The following is a 14,988-nucleotide window of genomic DNA, read 5'->3' as shown; positions in this document are numbered from 1 at the left end:
CCTTGCCCAAGTTGCAATTCAAATCTAGACTGTAAGGATTAGATAACAATTATAAACTCTTCTCTTTGGTTATGTTTTAGTGCTCGCATCTCTTATTAAAATACTAACTTAGTTAAACACTGCACACTCATCTGTTTATGGTAAAGTGAAGCACATAACTGGAGGAAGTTCATCACTCAGATTGAGATAGCTGTGTACTGCCTGAGTATGGCATGGAGACCTTTAGAAAGGAGTCTAAGTAGTTGACGCAGCCCAGGAGAACTGCCAGGCACTGCAGCATTGCATCTTCCATTGCCACTGACTGGAAGAAAGAAATGCTCAAATGTAAACAGGCATTCATATGCAAGACTTGTCCAGTGCACACTGACTAGACAGGGACTGACAACAACTGGAACATGACACAAAATGTAAAACGTTTTTAAGAACTTAATTATACTTGTTCACCACTTTTTCCAGGCACTGAGAAAAGCTTCTCAGCAAGACTAATGCATTTCAGAAATACTGATTTATTAGTTTTCTTCTTCTGTGCAGTAACGCTGATAAGTTTTAAATATTTGATTCTTCTATACTATATGAAATTATTATTTGGTCTCTGGAGACGAGGACCATATTAAGAATTATTATTGCTTTATTTGACAGTGTGCAATGGCCAACCTTTGTAACATTTAAATGTACATTCACACTGAATGTAGAAAAAATTTGTAAAGGTAAATTATAGTAGGGCTATAAATATACAAACAGGAAACCTATATAAAGCCTTCCATTCCACAGGTTTATTTTATAAAGCAGAGAAAATAAACAAGTGCCTAGTTACATTTTACTAATATATGTATCAATTTTAATTCTTAGGTTTCTAGGCTAAGATTTCTAAAGACTAATGGAAAACAGACTCCTTCAACCACAATTCAGGACATTAAAAAAATGGCCCAACTTTCAACCTTGCTACAAACTCAGTTACTTGCTCTATAACCACATACAGCACAATCACAAGACTAGTTCCTATGCTTATAAAACACATCAAATCTAATTTAAAAGAATAGTTGACCAGCTGCAGGCTAAGGTACTTATTTCTCTGCCAAGCAAGTATTAACAGTTTCCTAAAACCATGTGGTTCTACCTGGTTAACAAAGATTCTTGAAACGATCCATTTTGAAATATTAGTAACATTTTGTACGGGAGAGGGGGAGGAAGGAGGGGGAGTGAGCGAGTGGCTGCATGGGTCTGGGTTGCTGGCTGGGTTTAAACCACGGCATCTAGAAAAGTTTAAAAAAGTAACCAAATTCTATAAACATTTCCAACCCTTGGGATGTTAACTTGAAACTAAAGTGACCAAAACACTTGAGTTCCAAAGGACTAACCACAGGAACTTTAAATCAGTTCTTTTGGAGGGAAGATAAAAGATCCATGGAAAAAAATACTGCATTTATCTCCCTAGTCACTCACATATGCTATTAAGACATGAAGGAAAGATGAGGTAATTAAATGCTTGTTTCAAGAATTCACTTAATGAAGACTATAACAGCTACAATATGGAGGCAAATGCAGTACAATGCAATGTATAGGAGTATGGTATTAACAACTTGACTCATAAGCTAAAATATATCAGAATATTCGGTAACCCTTGTGGTCTCATTAATGAAAATGCACACTTGATACTAGTTACAGACTTGATTTTTTTCTTGTACTATCACTGCATATTTCTGTATTCACTATCAAGCGTAGCCTATTTCAAGAGAATGAATCAGAAACAGTTTTTGCAAACTTTAAGGATACATTCACATAGGAGATAATGTAACCCATATTCATAGTCAGCAAAGAATAAATCTCAGCAACGACAAAAGTTTATAATTTAACGTTGCTGTCAACTACCCTCTCTCTTAAGCATTTCATCATACTAATTTTGCATATACTGGTACTCAGGGAGCAGTAGCTTACATATTTACAATTTTGGTTGTTTTTTATTAAATTACACATTTTGACAAAGTAAAAACGGGTATTACTCCCTCTCTCTGTAGGAAATAATTCTGAAATGCTGTAAGGTGGTATATACCTAAAGATTATTTAGATATACTTTTCTGAGGGGGAGTTTGCAAACAGTACCACACCATCCTGCTTCTCGCCCAGAAGCTAGCTGGATTAGAAAAGACAAGGCAAGCACCAGTACCTCTCCATCACCTGTCAGAGTACCAAAGCTGTACATGACACTGTCAATTATGGTGCTGCATCCTAACAGCCATCCCAGCAATTGTGCATCTCAGTATACTGAAGTGCAAAGTAGTACTTTTTATGGTGATTTGCTCTATCAGTTTTAAATCTACAAGATAATTTAGAAGCAACCTTGATTCAAAAAAATGAGGATTTAATTTACTTAATAAAAATACATTTTAAAAACAAACAGGTAGAAGTATCTGAGATTTATGCAAGTTCCCAGACTACTTTATTTTGAGCAATATTATTACCGAAGAGATAGGTGTGTTCTACCTAGGTTTACAAACAGATTTTCCACTTCTCAAAACCCTAATAAAACCATGAGTCTCATGGATGTTTTCACTAGCTTTGTCCATAAAGTCTCATATGCAAGGCATTCTGAGAAGTCTCTCTAAAAGAACAACAGCCATTAAATCACCGCTGCTCACACAGCATGGTTTAAACGGTTTCTCTGGCATTTGGGAGTGCTACAACCACCCATGCTAAGTTGACAAAAAGGTATATATGCCTTTGTAGATATTTAAATCTAGTAATAAAACCATTCAGGTCAACCAAAATACATTTTGCATATCTAATGAAACTACCAAGAGGGAAAATAAAACTGCCTGAATTAAGCTCCCACCTGCTCGGTGTCAATAGTACAACTGCCTCTCTTAAACTCACCTCTTCAAAGAAAGCAAAGAAAGCCGCAGCAAGGCAAAAATACCAACATACAGCATCAAAAAGTGGTCCTCCTATTAAACACTGCTTCTACACATTACAAAGTTAAGAACACAGTATCCTCAAGCCAGAGAAAGCTTGCCAAAGTCATCCCAAAGAACTGTCTACATCACTCATTTTCAGCATTTAAAATTAAATACTAAGATTCAAACACAGAAATCAATTTTCCCATTAAATTTTAAAATAGTTTACAATGACTCAATGTATTCTTGGGTAGATGGCATTCTGATAAATCACTGTCAACGTCTTTAATTTACATCTTCAATTTTTAATTATCATTAGCTTGTTACTTGTTAAGTCGAGTTCTTTACTACTTAAAATACTGCATTTTGTTTGGTCTTGGCATGTGTTTTGCTACTGTCACAGCACTAAAATTATTCACCTCTCTGCCCATATATAAATTGGTTAGGTCCTTTATGAGCAAACCAAATGCTGACACTAATCTTAGAATTAATATCCTTTGTTTATATTTACCACAAAACACTTCAGAAGGACTCCATTTAAAATAATCACACAAAAAGCATTACATTTTAACGTGTCAAAAAAAATATATAAACAAAACTGGAGGCGAACCATTCTGTTATCTTTTAGAATAAATTGCTCACATTTTGTTTGTCTGTGACTCTTATGGCTCTGAAGAGATTCCCTTCTTTCTGCCTCCTTGCTTAAGATCGTGAAAGTCATCTCTGATTTGGCATTGTAACAGGTAGTGGTATGGTTTATAGGTTTTAATTTTTCCTATAATTATTAACATCTTTAATGTTAAAACAAGCTATTTGTTGCTTAACTTTCAACCACACCTTCCATTCGAAGGCATATGATGTAATCATGGTTGATGTAATTTCAAAACATCTACAGAAAGGTTGGTGTACCTATCATAGTGTTTTTCCTTCTAAATACTTTAGAACGACTCCCTGGAGGAAATTGGGTATTTTTCTACTCAGTTTTCAGCAGAAACCATCAATTGAATTAGCAGATAGACTACTTCAACATTAGAATATTTTATGAAAAAAGAATGCTAATCAAAGTTTGTAACTAAAGACTGAAGAAAAATTTCTCTGACTTCTGCAATTTCTGTCATTTTCTTGTGCAGAAATAAACAAAAAAAAAAAATCACACAGTTTTAACAAAGACTGATCAATAAAGCATGAAACCACAAACAACAGACAACTACATTCAGAAACAAGTATGAGCTTACAAGAGCAGATAAAAATTCTGTGTGTCATTAGAAAGACAAGTCTCTTGAATAAAGATTTCAATTTGAACTACTGATTCCAGCTGATTTGCTGACCTACTACAGTCTTGCACTTCTTTGATGCAAAAAGGGCAGAAACCAGCAATTTCATATTTGCAATCATGGATCTGGAATCAGAGCTCAAATTTATTCTTACATAGATTCTGCAGATAAAATTGATTCAAAATCTGAGTACGGATGCTAAATAGCATTTTCTTAAAATTAATTAAAAAAAAACCTAATACCCAAAAAACCTCACAAAAAGATAATTTGAGAACATTCACAAAACTGGCATTCTAAATCAATCATTCTAGTTCAGCATTTTTTTCCATAATGAAGTTAGAAAATAATTAACTGAACATTTAGAAGAAATGGTTAAAAAGTCTAGGATTACCTTCAGTTGATTATTGAAAATATCAATTTCCTGAAGTTTAGATCTGGTTTCTTTTTCTACTTCATCTAGTTGATCTCGAAGCTGTTGACGTGCTATTTCCTTGGCTTCTAAGGCTCTTTTGATAGTAAGAAGAGAATCTCCTGGTTTTAAACATATCGTCAAATAGTATTTTCTTAGGCAGAGAATTTTAGATCATAGAAAGCAACATTTTTCAACATGCATGTTGCAACACAGAAAAACCCAAAATTACAGACTGCACTGCAATGCAGCATTATGTCCTATACGGACTTAGACATGTATAAAAATATACTTACTGTGCAAACTGTTCTGTTGAACTTGCTTCAGCTGATCATTAAGCAATTGCTTTTCTGGAATCAACCTTCCAAGCATCTGCTGAGATTCCTGAATGGATGATAACAAGAAGAGAGAAAACAAGAAGAGAAAGAAACAAAAAGGTGAGGAATGACTTTAGCCATGTGACCTCTCATTTGCATTTCTTTCTGAAAACATTCTCCTTTTCCCACACTAAATTATGTGTTATTGCTACCAAACACTACCTGTGTGTTACTACCACTCAGGCATAGTTTTGTGCCAATACAAAAAATTGACTATATCAAATTGAAGCATATTACTTGAGAACTGATTCTCACTGAATATGTAACTGGGCTTGTACTTACTTGAAATTCTGGGGAAAAAAGACATGGATGGATTCCAGGAAATACTAACACCGGCACATACTGTTTAATTCTCATTTTAATAAATTAATATTAACTTTTACCAAGCATAGGAATACAAATATTTACAGTTTCTTTAAATAAGAGAAAATAAAGGCTTTCACTTTAAAGGAATATGGCCCAAAGCTGTGCAAAACATGGTCTGTTAGATGAGAATACTTGCGTCCTAGATTTCTGGATAGTACGCATGAAAAAGGATTATGATCTCTCTCAATTTCAACACACGGTCCTAATACTGTACATCTTTGGATGACAAATTCTTCCTGTGGTGGATATATATCCTATATAATCCTTGCTCTTCCTGGAGGATGAAGTGCTACTTCCTACACCTTTCAGAAGCCTTGACCTCCAACTTCAAGTTATCAAAACATATCACAGAAGGTGAAATGGCTTATTTTATAAAAATCACCTGTTAACATGCCATCTTTCAGACAAACCAAGGGATATATTTCAGCAGTTGCAGGCTTTTGAGGAATCAAAAATTTCTCATCAGACAATTTCAATTTGTCATGAAGGATTGTAAATGACATAATACAATCCTAGGAATAAATGTCACCTAATCACTTAATACTAGAGTAAGTCCCATAAGAAGTTTTTAGGTTTTGTACAACAACACAAGGATGGCCATGCTGACATGACTTCCTAGTTGTCCCAGTTCCCTCATGGCAATCTTTGACTGGGCTTCTGCAGTGTACAGCTCAAATCTTATGGTTATGCAATGACTGCAGACTACTGTAATCTCTTTGTGTTCCAGAAAACATACTTAGATAGCACAGCAGATTCAAGGACTGTATAAATTCACAAAGTATCAAAATTAAGATAAAATATGCATTTGACTATTAGGAGTTATGTGGGTCCCTCTCTGTTCAGCTGCACCACCTATAGCATCAGCAGATCTCTTTCAGCCCTTCAACAGTATCATGAAGGCCAGATACTCCTATCATGAGACTGTTACTACGTACCCAGAAGCAAATGAGAAAGAGCAATTTATAATGCAGCATTTTTCAAATCACCTGCCTGACGGGACCTGGCTCCTTCCCAACAACTACTGTTATGATGTTCTTAAACTACATGCAAAACATGGTCCTTTGTGTTTACACTATCCCTTCCACTACATCCCCTCACTCAAATGTCTTCGTGCCCCATGCCGTGGTTCAGCACGAAATATTTAAACAGTATTATCAAATTAGTATAGCACACAGGCATAATGGAAATTAAGTTTACAAGTTGTATAATCCAAGAAATGTGGCGTTTAGTAGACTAAAAGTATTGGTGGATAAACCTCAAGAGAAAGAGGAAAGGAAATCACCTTTCAAAACACAAGGATATCAAAATAATACCATTCCAATCCAAGAATCATTTAGGTAAGCCAAACAGCAGAATGGATATCAAAATAAAAAAGGATGTAAAGAAAAATTATCATTCTTCAAGCACAAAAAGTAACATAGGACAGTATTTCAGGGTGGAATGCAATCCTAACCTTAGCTGGTTATTTTTAAAGGCCAGAATATGTCCAAATTCCAGACTACTCAATCTTAATATACAGAATACTTTGGAGAGTATTTAAGGCTGAGAATATCAAGGGATCATGTGGGTCGAGTTCTGTTTCCTGAAATCACAGACAACCATGCAAATAAGCATCTATACTGAGAGCATCCACAGCATTTCTATTCCACATCCTTTAGCAGTACTGAAGAAACAGATGATAGAAATTCATGGCATCACCAATGCTGAAGCTTCACGCAGCAAGAAATTTCCAAGAATTGAATAATGCCCCGCACGGCAGTAGAAGGCAAACAAAGCAATCAAGAAATAGTTCCTGAAAATCTAAAGGGGGAAGTTTTCTTCTTATCCTACACCCTGAGCAAGAAGGCATACGGGAAACAGAGATACCTTAAGTGTCTGCCACATACCCTGCTTCCAAGTGCTCCAGAGGAAAGCCAAATTACTTGGGAGCCAAGGTGTTCATCAGGGAGGCAAATAATCCCTGCAGGTAACTAGCAGAAGCTCTGCAGACACCATAAATGTGATTCTAACATATACAGTTCAGGTGTTTGAAAGGCAGAATCCTCCCAAACATCCCTGGAGATACCACTCTACCAGACACCCCAGATTCATTTAACTAGCACAATTTTTCATCACCCAAGGTTGTTACACAGTTTCTTTCACAGGTTTAATCAAACTCCATCCTGAAACTAATTAATAGTTCAAAGAATAATTACTCCTTTGAATTAAGTCATCTTTCTATATCAAGTGTCAGATGTACTAAATTAAAATATTTCCAAGTGAAGATGTATGATCCTACAAAGGTAACTAAAAATATTGACTTGCTTATCTGTTGTTTAAGAGGATCAAAATCTTTTTAAAAAGTCATTTATTAAGTCTTTCCTCCACAAATCAGATAGTAAAAATTATATGATATGTTAGAAACTAATCTTTTTTTCAGGAAAAAACCTATCCACTCTTTAGGTTCTCCCCAGGTAAAAATCTGGCCTTTTTTACTAAGTAGTGACACTTCTTTCTGGGATCACAGTTGTGATAAACCCTTCAGGCAACACTAACTAAAATATAGTGGTTGACATTAGTGATCAACTGAGAGAAGATAAAACCACAAAGCCACAGCTATTGCTGTCAACCTAAAAAAAAAAAAAAACCCTAACAAAAACCGCCACCAATAAAACACCACCAAACCAAAACACAAAACTAAAGACCAAAACAAAAAAAAAAGTGTGATTTTTCATTACAGAAGTGCTCTTACAGTTGTCATGAACAAAGTAATTCAGTGAATAGGCATTAACTAAGCTGCTGGGTTCATACATCTCATAGCGATTACAATGAGCAGAGATGATTAAAAGTCACTACAAATGTACTAGTGATTCCAAAACAAGAGTAAAATGTAGACAACTGTGCAAAATTCGTTGTACTTCACCAGATGTTTCAGTAAAATTTCAAAGTGGCGTCAAAATGCTAAAGCAAAAAAAAAAAAAAACAAAAAAAAAAACCCAAGCTAATTTCCTTTCAACCATTATGATTGGGTAGCATAAATAGTGTTGGGAAGGTGAAGAATCCCTCTGCCCTCCTCAGTTTTTTCTTTCATGGTGATGTAGTTAAAACTGATGCATAAAAGCTGTAGGTAAGGAAAAAGCATGTCTACTATCAGCCAAGGTTATGACTAAAAATTCAAAAATTGTTAATAAATCTACAGAGAACACTGTCCTTTGCACTTTTTAATAACCTATTTAAGCACACCTAATGGTGGATAGAACAGATTTCTTATTAATCATTTCCCAATAATATTGATTTCACATTTTTTTCCTTCCATCTGCACCTCCCATTTATTACACCCAGTCATGGAAGCTCATTCCAAGTTCTTCACAATAATGATACTCTCTCACTTTTTTTTTTGATGATGTCTGTTGTAAACAGACTAACTAAACTGTAGCACATTTTTTTTTACTATAACATAAACAGCTTACAGGTTTTTACAGTAACATATCATTTTCTTCTTGTTATATTATGACAAAAGCAAAGAGATACTTTACCCTTTCTGACTACAGAGGCTAACTGAACAAAAATTACCAAGCTAACAGAAACAACATATGAAAGTAGGATATGAATTCCATTCAATTTGTTGAAATAGCATTTATCTATTAATGCCTGTGTAGCTGCTTAGCTTCTTCTGGAGTGAGTTACGGTACCTCAGACCATTTCTATGGAAAGCTTTTGGAATAGAACGGTTAGAGAGAAATTCAGGTGGTTGTTGCTTTTACATAGAGATTGGCTGTGCACATAAAATCAGTAGCGTTCAACTTATTCAGGTAAATGAGGGATTTTCACACATTTTATCAAGCACCAAGTTTTTTTGTCTCTTTGAGCCAGTACTGCTAAGTGTAACTTTATTGCCTAAACACTTGATTCAATGCTGTTTGCCTTCACATTTTCGGTTGCCAATACAGAAGCATTTCATTAAAGAGAGAAGAGTAGTTTCAAGCCTAACTATGACAGTTGTTTATGTCACAAGCATTTATTGTTTTCTACTGTTTGCATCAAGTGGACACACTTATACTCTTTGCAACAACCTGCTTTGGAAAGAAAGATGCCTTGTAAAAGGTGTAATGGTGTATATGAATATACAAAACAGAAATGCGAGATGTTTTTAAAAAAACAAATAAGTCAAAAAATACTGCTACATAAAACAAAAAACCTGGAACTTTCAAGTCTGGTATTGTTCAAATGAATGTACCATATTAATTATGCTTAGAAAGCTGGAATGGAACAGTTGGATTAGGTTTTATGATATGGTTTACTCCTAAGTGTGAGATTCGCTTTGACTGGTAGAAAAAAACATTGAAAGCCCTTATTACTCACCAATAATTAATTTGAAGCAATATAAAATATTTAATAAAGAAAAAAATTCCCCAAATCAAATACTACCACTCATCTAGGAACCTTTACAAATTGCAAAGGCTATTCAGTCACCAAAAGCACACCTCTACACAATTCCATCTTTAATTTGACAGAGAATTTTAGAGAAGTAGGAAAGACAAATTTCAGGATTAAATGAAAAAGTAACTGGTTTAACTGGTAATTTCATTTTGAAAGTTTATTATTTTATAATTAAAAAAAAAGAAGAAAGGATCATCAACTAGCCACTTCACTGAAGTCAATTCTTTCTTTCAGCACATACAGAGAGCAATCACTGCCAACACAAACACAAGTCATAAAATTTCATTCTCCTCATCCCCCCAAACCCTTTAACTTCTTCAGCCAAACAGCTTATTTCCTGCTCCCCTCAACAGGATTCCATGAGTTTGAAGTGATAATCACAGACACATCTTCAAGTGTAGGAAACAATTCTTAGACATGTCTGAAGAACATTCATACAAAAGAATGACAAATTATCTACAACAATTCCTTACGTACAAGGAAAAACACATCATATATAGAGGCAAGTTTGGTTAGGATCTTGATGCAGTTGAGGAGGTCAAAATGCAAAGCTAAGAACAAAATTAGAGAATGTTTTCCCACCTGTAGCTGCTGCTGCAAATGGGTGATTTCAGCAATTCTCAGTTCTCTAGATTTATTTGTACTTTCGATTTCTTGTCTTTGGGTAGACAGCCGACATCTGATATCCTGTAGCTTTCCCTCCAGCTGATTTTTTTTATCATTCTTAAAAAAAGAAAAAAAAAAAAGGTATCTCTCTTTTTCTACCAGAATGGTTTGTCAGGCAAGTCAGGATCTAAAAAGTATTTTTATTCCACATTGAAAACTTGAAATTATAGAAAATAAACATGGCCATATCACAGCCAATATTGTGCTTGTGTGTTTTATCTGCAACAGGATCACTTACTAGAGCTTCCAGCTCAAATTCTAAGGTCTTTTTCTTTGCCTTCAGAACAACTATATCCTCTTGTTCTTTGTTTCTTTGATTTAGTAGTTCTTGCCGACGATTACGCTCCCACTCAAGTTGCCTCTGCCTCTCAAGTTCCCGTTTTGCAGCCTGTACCATTTGGAGAAAGAAAAAAAAAAAAGAAAAGGACGTCTATTCTGAGAAACTATTCCAGTCAGTCATATCCAGATTCTCATGTGCAATCCAAACATTAATATAAACACACACTGCTAAGCTGTGGACTAAAATACGTGCCTCTTTCAGCACAGAAATTGCTCAATTGTTTAAATGCTCACTTGAAAGCACTGGTGAAATGGGGTTTTGCTGTAGAGCAGATAGGTGACTAAACAGTATATCACTCTATTCTAATCTCTTTCCCAAGATCCAGTTTTCTGATTTAACATGTTGTTTCACATTTAGACTGGAAGAACTCTCCAGGACAGCACCAAATCTTTTTCCAGCCTCCAACATTACACATTCTGAAGCTTTGCAAATAGTCAAATGTGACTGCACTGACTGCGTCATCATTTGGCAATATGAGAAAAAAATAACTTTGGAAGTTAACCAGTACGTGTTTCCTTTAACATATTAACTATGCTATGAATCATGAATGCCACCAATGCCTGTAAGTTTTTCTTCATTCATTCAAGCATCTTTTTATATCAAGAAAATAATTACTATTTTTAAGAAAGCCAGATGTTAGGAGTACATTGCCTTATATCTAAATATTCATTCTTTCACATGACAAACAAAGAAGCAGATAGCTGACTCTTTTTTTACCTCCAAACCCCCAGAAATTTAAGTTCATTCTTTAAATGTTTGCTGACTAAAAATTACAGCAAAATATTTAGTGTAAACATTACATTTTGTTCTAATCAAGCACAGCTGCCAGTGACATAACCACCTTCTTTTTATCCAGTTGGTTACCTCTCTTCTTTCTATTTCTTTTCTCCTTTCCTCTTCTCTCTGCCGTTCCAATTCCCGTTGTTTTTCCAGCTGTTTCTCTAGCTCCAGTTGTCTTTTACGTTCTTGCTCCTGCCGCTCACGTTCTTTCCTTTCCTGCTCTGCCCGTTCCAGCTGTGCTAGACGTTCTTGCTCTTTGCGTTGCTGTTCCAAGAGAGCCTGCCTCCGTTTCTCAAGTTCTAGATTGCCACGTTCAAAGTTCTCCCGTTTTTTATCTTCAAATGTAACTTTAATGCGTGAAAACATGGGGCAAAAGAGAATTAAACTCTGCTACTGACTTAAAAAAAAAAATAATCAAAATCAATCTATATATGCTGAATCAAAGTGAAACAACCTTCCAACAGTACTAGACACAGCTATAAACTACTGATAATACAGCAATATAGGAAATTATCGGTTTTATCATTAGCATTTACATTGTAGATCCCCTTAAATCCACATCGTTAGGAAGCCAAGGTGTAAATTTCAATCCCTATTTCGCAGGCTTCTAGGATTCTCCTCAAGCCCTACAGGTGGGTATAATTTAGATAAACCATTCACCAGCTAGTCCTCTGTGAGGACACAGGATCTGGAGTTCCTGTATACACTTGATAATAGTAGCAGTTTTGCTACTATTTGCATTTGATAATAGTAGCAGCAACAAGAACCAACATTTCAATTACTATAAGGGAAAGAATTCAGCTGATGATATTATCAAGAAGCCATTATGCAAATGACCAGAATGTATTGAAACTTGATATTCTCATAAGATTACTCATTACTGTCAGGAAAAGAAATGGTTTGCTTAAGTTCTTGAGCAGCTGAACTCAGTAAGACTGGATTCCTGCAGATTTGCACGTTTGTCACTTACAGTCCTAAAGGAATGACCTCATTTCCAGCAGGCATTCCCTGACATTCTGCAATATCAGGAGTTGTCCTTTCCTTGCTCCACATTCCTAGGTCCACTCCTTACAGTTCCTCCAAATTATTCTTTCCGCTTCACCTTCTGTCTCTTTTCATAATGAAATCTGTATGTCGTATTCCCATACCCCATATTCTGTATTTCTCTTCCTGCATGCTCAAGATGTACATTTTTGGCAGGGAAGAGATAGCACATATTTACCTCAAAGTGTGCATGCACTGTTTGACACATTGACTCAACATCTGCTGAACCAGTTGAACTCTTGTCTTTATTTAAGTTGGGCCCCCTTTCCTATTGCCAATTGCCAATTTTCATAAAACTTGAAAAAAATCTAACCTTTGATGTCTGTCAAGTTTGTTTAAAATTAGTTTCTCGGTTCAAAGAATATTAAGATACAAACTGATAGAGAATGTGATTATAACTCCCACTGATTTAGGAAACCAAGTAGAAAGGAGAAAAAAGAAGAAAAAAAAAAAGTCATTTCAAGAAAATTAGTTAAAAGGAATAGGTAGAAAGACAAAACACTTGCAAATAGCATCGACAATAAGATACCATGTTCAAGGCTCAGAAAGAGCAGATTCTAAGATGACAGTCCAACAAGCTAGTATAGCTATTCAGGAAAATCAAGGTAGTTACAAAAAAAAGAAAAAAAAAAAAAACATATCCAAAGTACAAAAATAGAAGTGAGAAACTTCTAGCAACTTAAATACATAGCTATTGGCTTGTGTTATTATGCTTAAGAGAAAGCTTCTAAAAGGTTATAAAAGCCAACAATAAAAATTTTTTCAAATATCTCAAAATAAGAAAAAAAAACAACCCACAATACCTAGCCAGATTTAGCAAAGCCAATGAAAAAGCAAGATAACATACACTATTATCTTTACAATGGAAAATCTGCACATCAAATACAGTAAAAGGCTTATACACTCTAGCTCCTCTTCAACTGAAAGCAAAAATGGCTTTAAACCAAAAATAAAACCAAAAAATGAAGAATAACAGGTTGCCAAAGACAATTCCAATCCATAGTTCAAATACAAAATTCATGAACTACGAGCTGTGCTGTGCAATCCATCTTTTAATCAACATCAGTGCTGTAAGACTACACGATGACAATTGCAACATCAGTATTTAAGAAACGACAGTATAATGATCCTGAGAGGTACAAACAAGTACCTGGCAAAGTAGCAGAGGCTACAATAGACAGAGAGGTAGTATACATGACTAAACACGATACCATGGAAGAATCACTGCAGGAAAGTGCTGCTTCTCAAATCTAATAGATTCAATTGTATTCAGAGCAGCCCTGTGGAAAAGGATTTGGGGGTGCTGGTCAATGAGAAAATGAACATGAACCGGCTTCAGTGTGCACTCACAGCCCAGAAAGCCAACTGTATCCTGGGCTGCATCAAGGAGTGTGTGTGACCAGCAGGTACAAGGAGGCGATCCTGCCCCACCACTCTGCTCTTGTGAGACCTCACTCGGAGTATCGTGTGCAGTTCTGGTGTCCTCAACATAAAAAGGACATGGAACTGTTGGAACAAGTCCAGAGAAGGGCCACGAGGATGATCAGGGGGCTGGAGCACCTCCCATACAAAGATAGGCTGAGAAAGTTGGGGCTGTTCAGCCTAGAGAAGAGAAGGCTGCGTGGAGACCTCATAGCAGCCTTCCAGTATCTGAAGGAGGCCCAGAAGAATGCTGGGGAGGGACTGTTCATTAGGGACTGTAGTGATATGACAAGGGGTAATGGGTTCAAACTTAAACAGGGGAAGTTTAGACTTGATATAAGGAGGAAGTTCTTTACTGTGAGGGTGATGAGGCACTGGAATGGGCCTGTGAATGCTCCATCCCTGATGGCGTTCAAGGCCGTGTTGGACAGAGCCTTGGGTGACATGGTTTAGTGTGAGGTGTCCCTGTCCATGGCAGGGGGTTGGAACTAGATGACCTTAAGGGCCTTTCCAACCCTAACTATTCTATAATTCTATTCTATGATTCTATAGATGATCTTAAGGTCCTTTCCAACCCAAAGTATTTGATGATTCTGTGATTCTAAGTCCCTTTTTTTCCTCCTTTACTGCCTTTTTCTTTTTTTTTCCCTTTTTTTTTTATTTTCCCCAAAAGCAGAGCTGCTAAGGCTTGTATCAAAAAACATAGCTACACAGACTTCAATGAAACAGGCTTCTGTATGCATACTGTGATCTTAAAAGTACATAAGGCAAACTACACTCCACTTAAGTCAGAGTGTGGAGTTAGTAAAAAGTTTTCATTGTACAACTGTAGGAGGACTGCAAAGTGCTGTCTCTGTTGAGAGTGCATAAAATGAGCAACCCAAATGTTATTCATCTCTCCACTGTCACTAACAGAAAGTATCATGCAATAGTAAGGAATTAGCTGGACCAAGCAATGTCTTGGTTATGCCCCTGACATGTCAGAAACTGATCTCGAAAG

The 14,988-nt window shown here is 35.9% G+C and overlaps 1 protein-coding gene across 9 annotated transcripts in view; it reads right to left on the bottom strand.

Moving 5' to 3' along the window:
- The window catches only part of ITSN1 (intersectin 1), a 137,322-nt gene that overhangs the window by 67,972 nt on the left and 54,362 nt on the right, over positions 1–14,988 (bottom strand). For 5 of the 9 annotated variants that reach the window (XM_062622251.1, XM_062622253.1, XM_062622252.1 and 2 more), the window contains 6 exons: positions 11,607–11,869; positions 10,641–10,790; positions 10,319–10,459; positions 4,871–4,958; positions 4,557–4,696; positions 221–301 (listed from right to left, as the gene is read on the bottom strand). In XM_062622251.1, the coding sequence (XP_062478235.1) occupies positions 221–301; positions 4,557–4,696; positions 4,871–4,958; positions 10,319–10,459; positions 10,641–10,790; positions 11,607–11,869 (863 nt within the window). The remainder of the gene's footprint in view (positions 1–220; positions 302–4,556; positions 4,697–4,870; positions 4,959–10,318; positions 10,460–10,640; positions 10,791–11,606; positions 11,870–14,988) is intronic. The other 4 variants (XM_062622254.1, XM_062622256.1, XM_062622255.1 and 1 more) reach the window with 1 other exon arrangement.

The sequence above is a fragment of the Pezoporus occidentalis genome, unplaced genomic scaffold, assembly GCF_034315485.1.
Source record: "Pezoporus occidentalis ecotype Australia unplaced genomic scaffold, CSIRO_AGI_Poc_V1 ctg24, whole genome shotgun sequence".
Taxonomy (NCBI): domain Eukaryota; kingdom Metazoa; phylum Chordata; class Aves; order Psittaciformes; family Psittacidae; genus Pezoporus; species Pezoporus occidentalis.
This window is presented reverse-complemented; position numbering and strand designations above follow the sequence as displayed.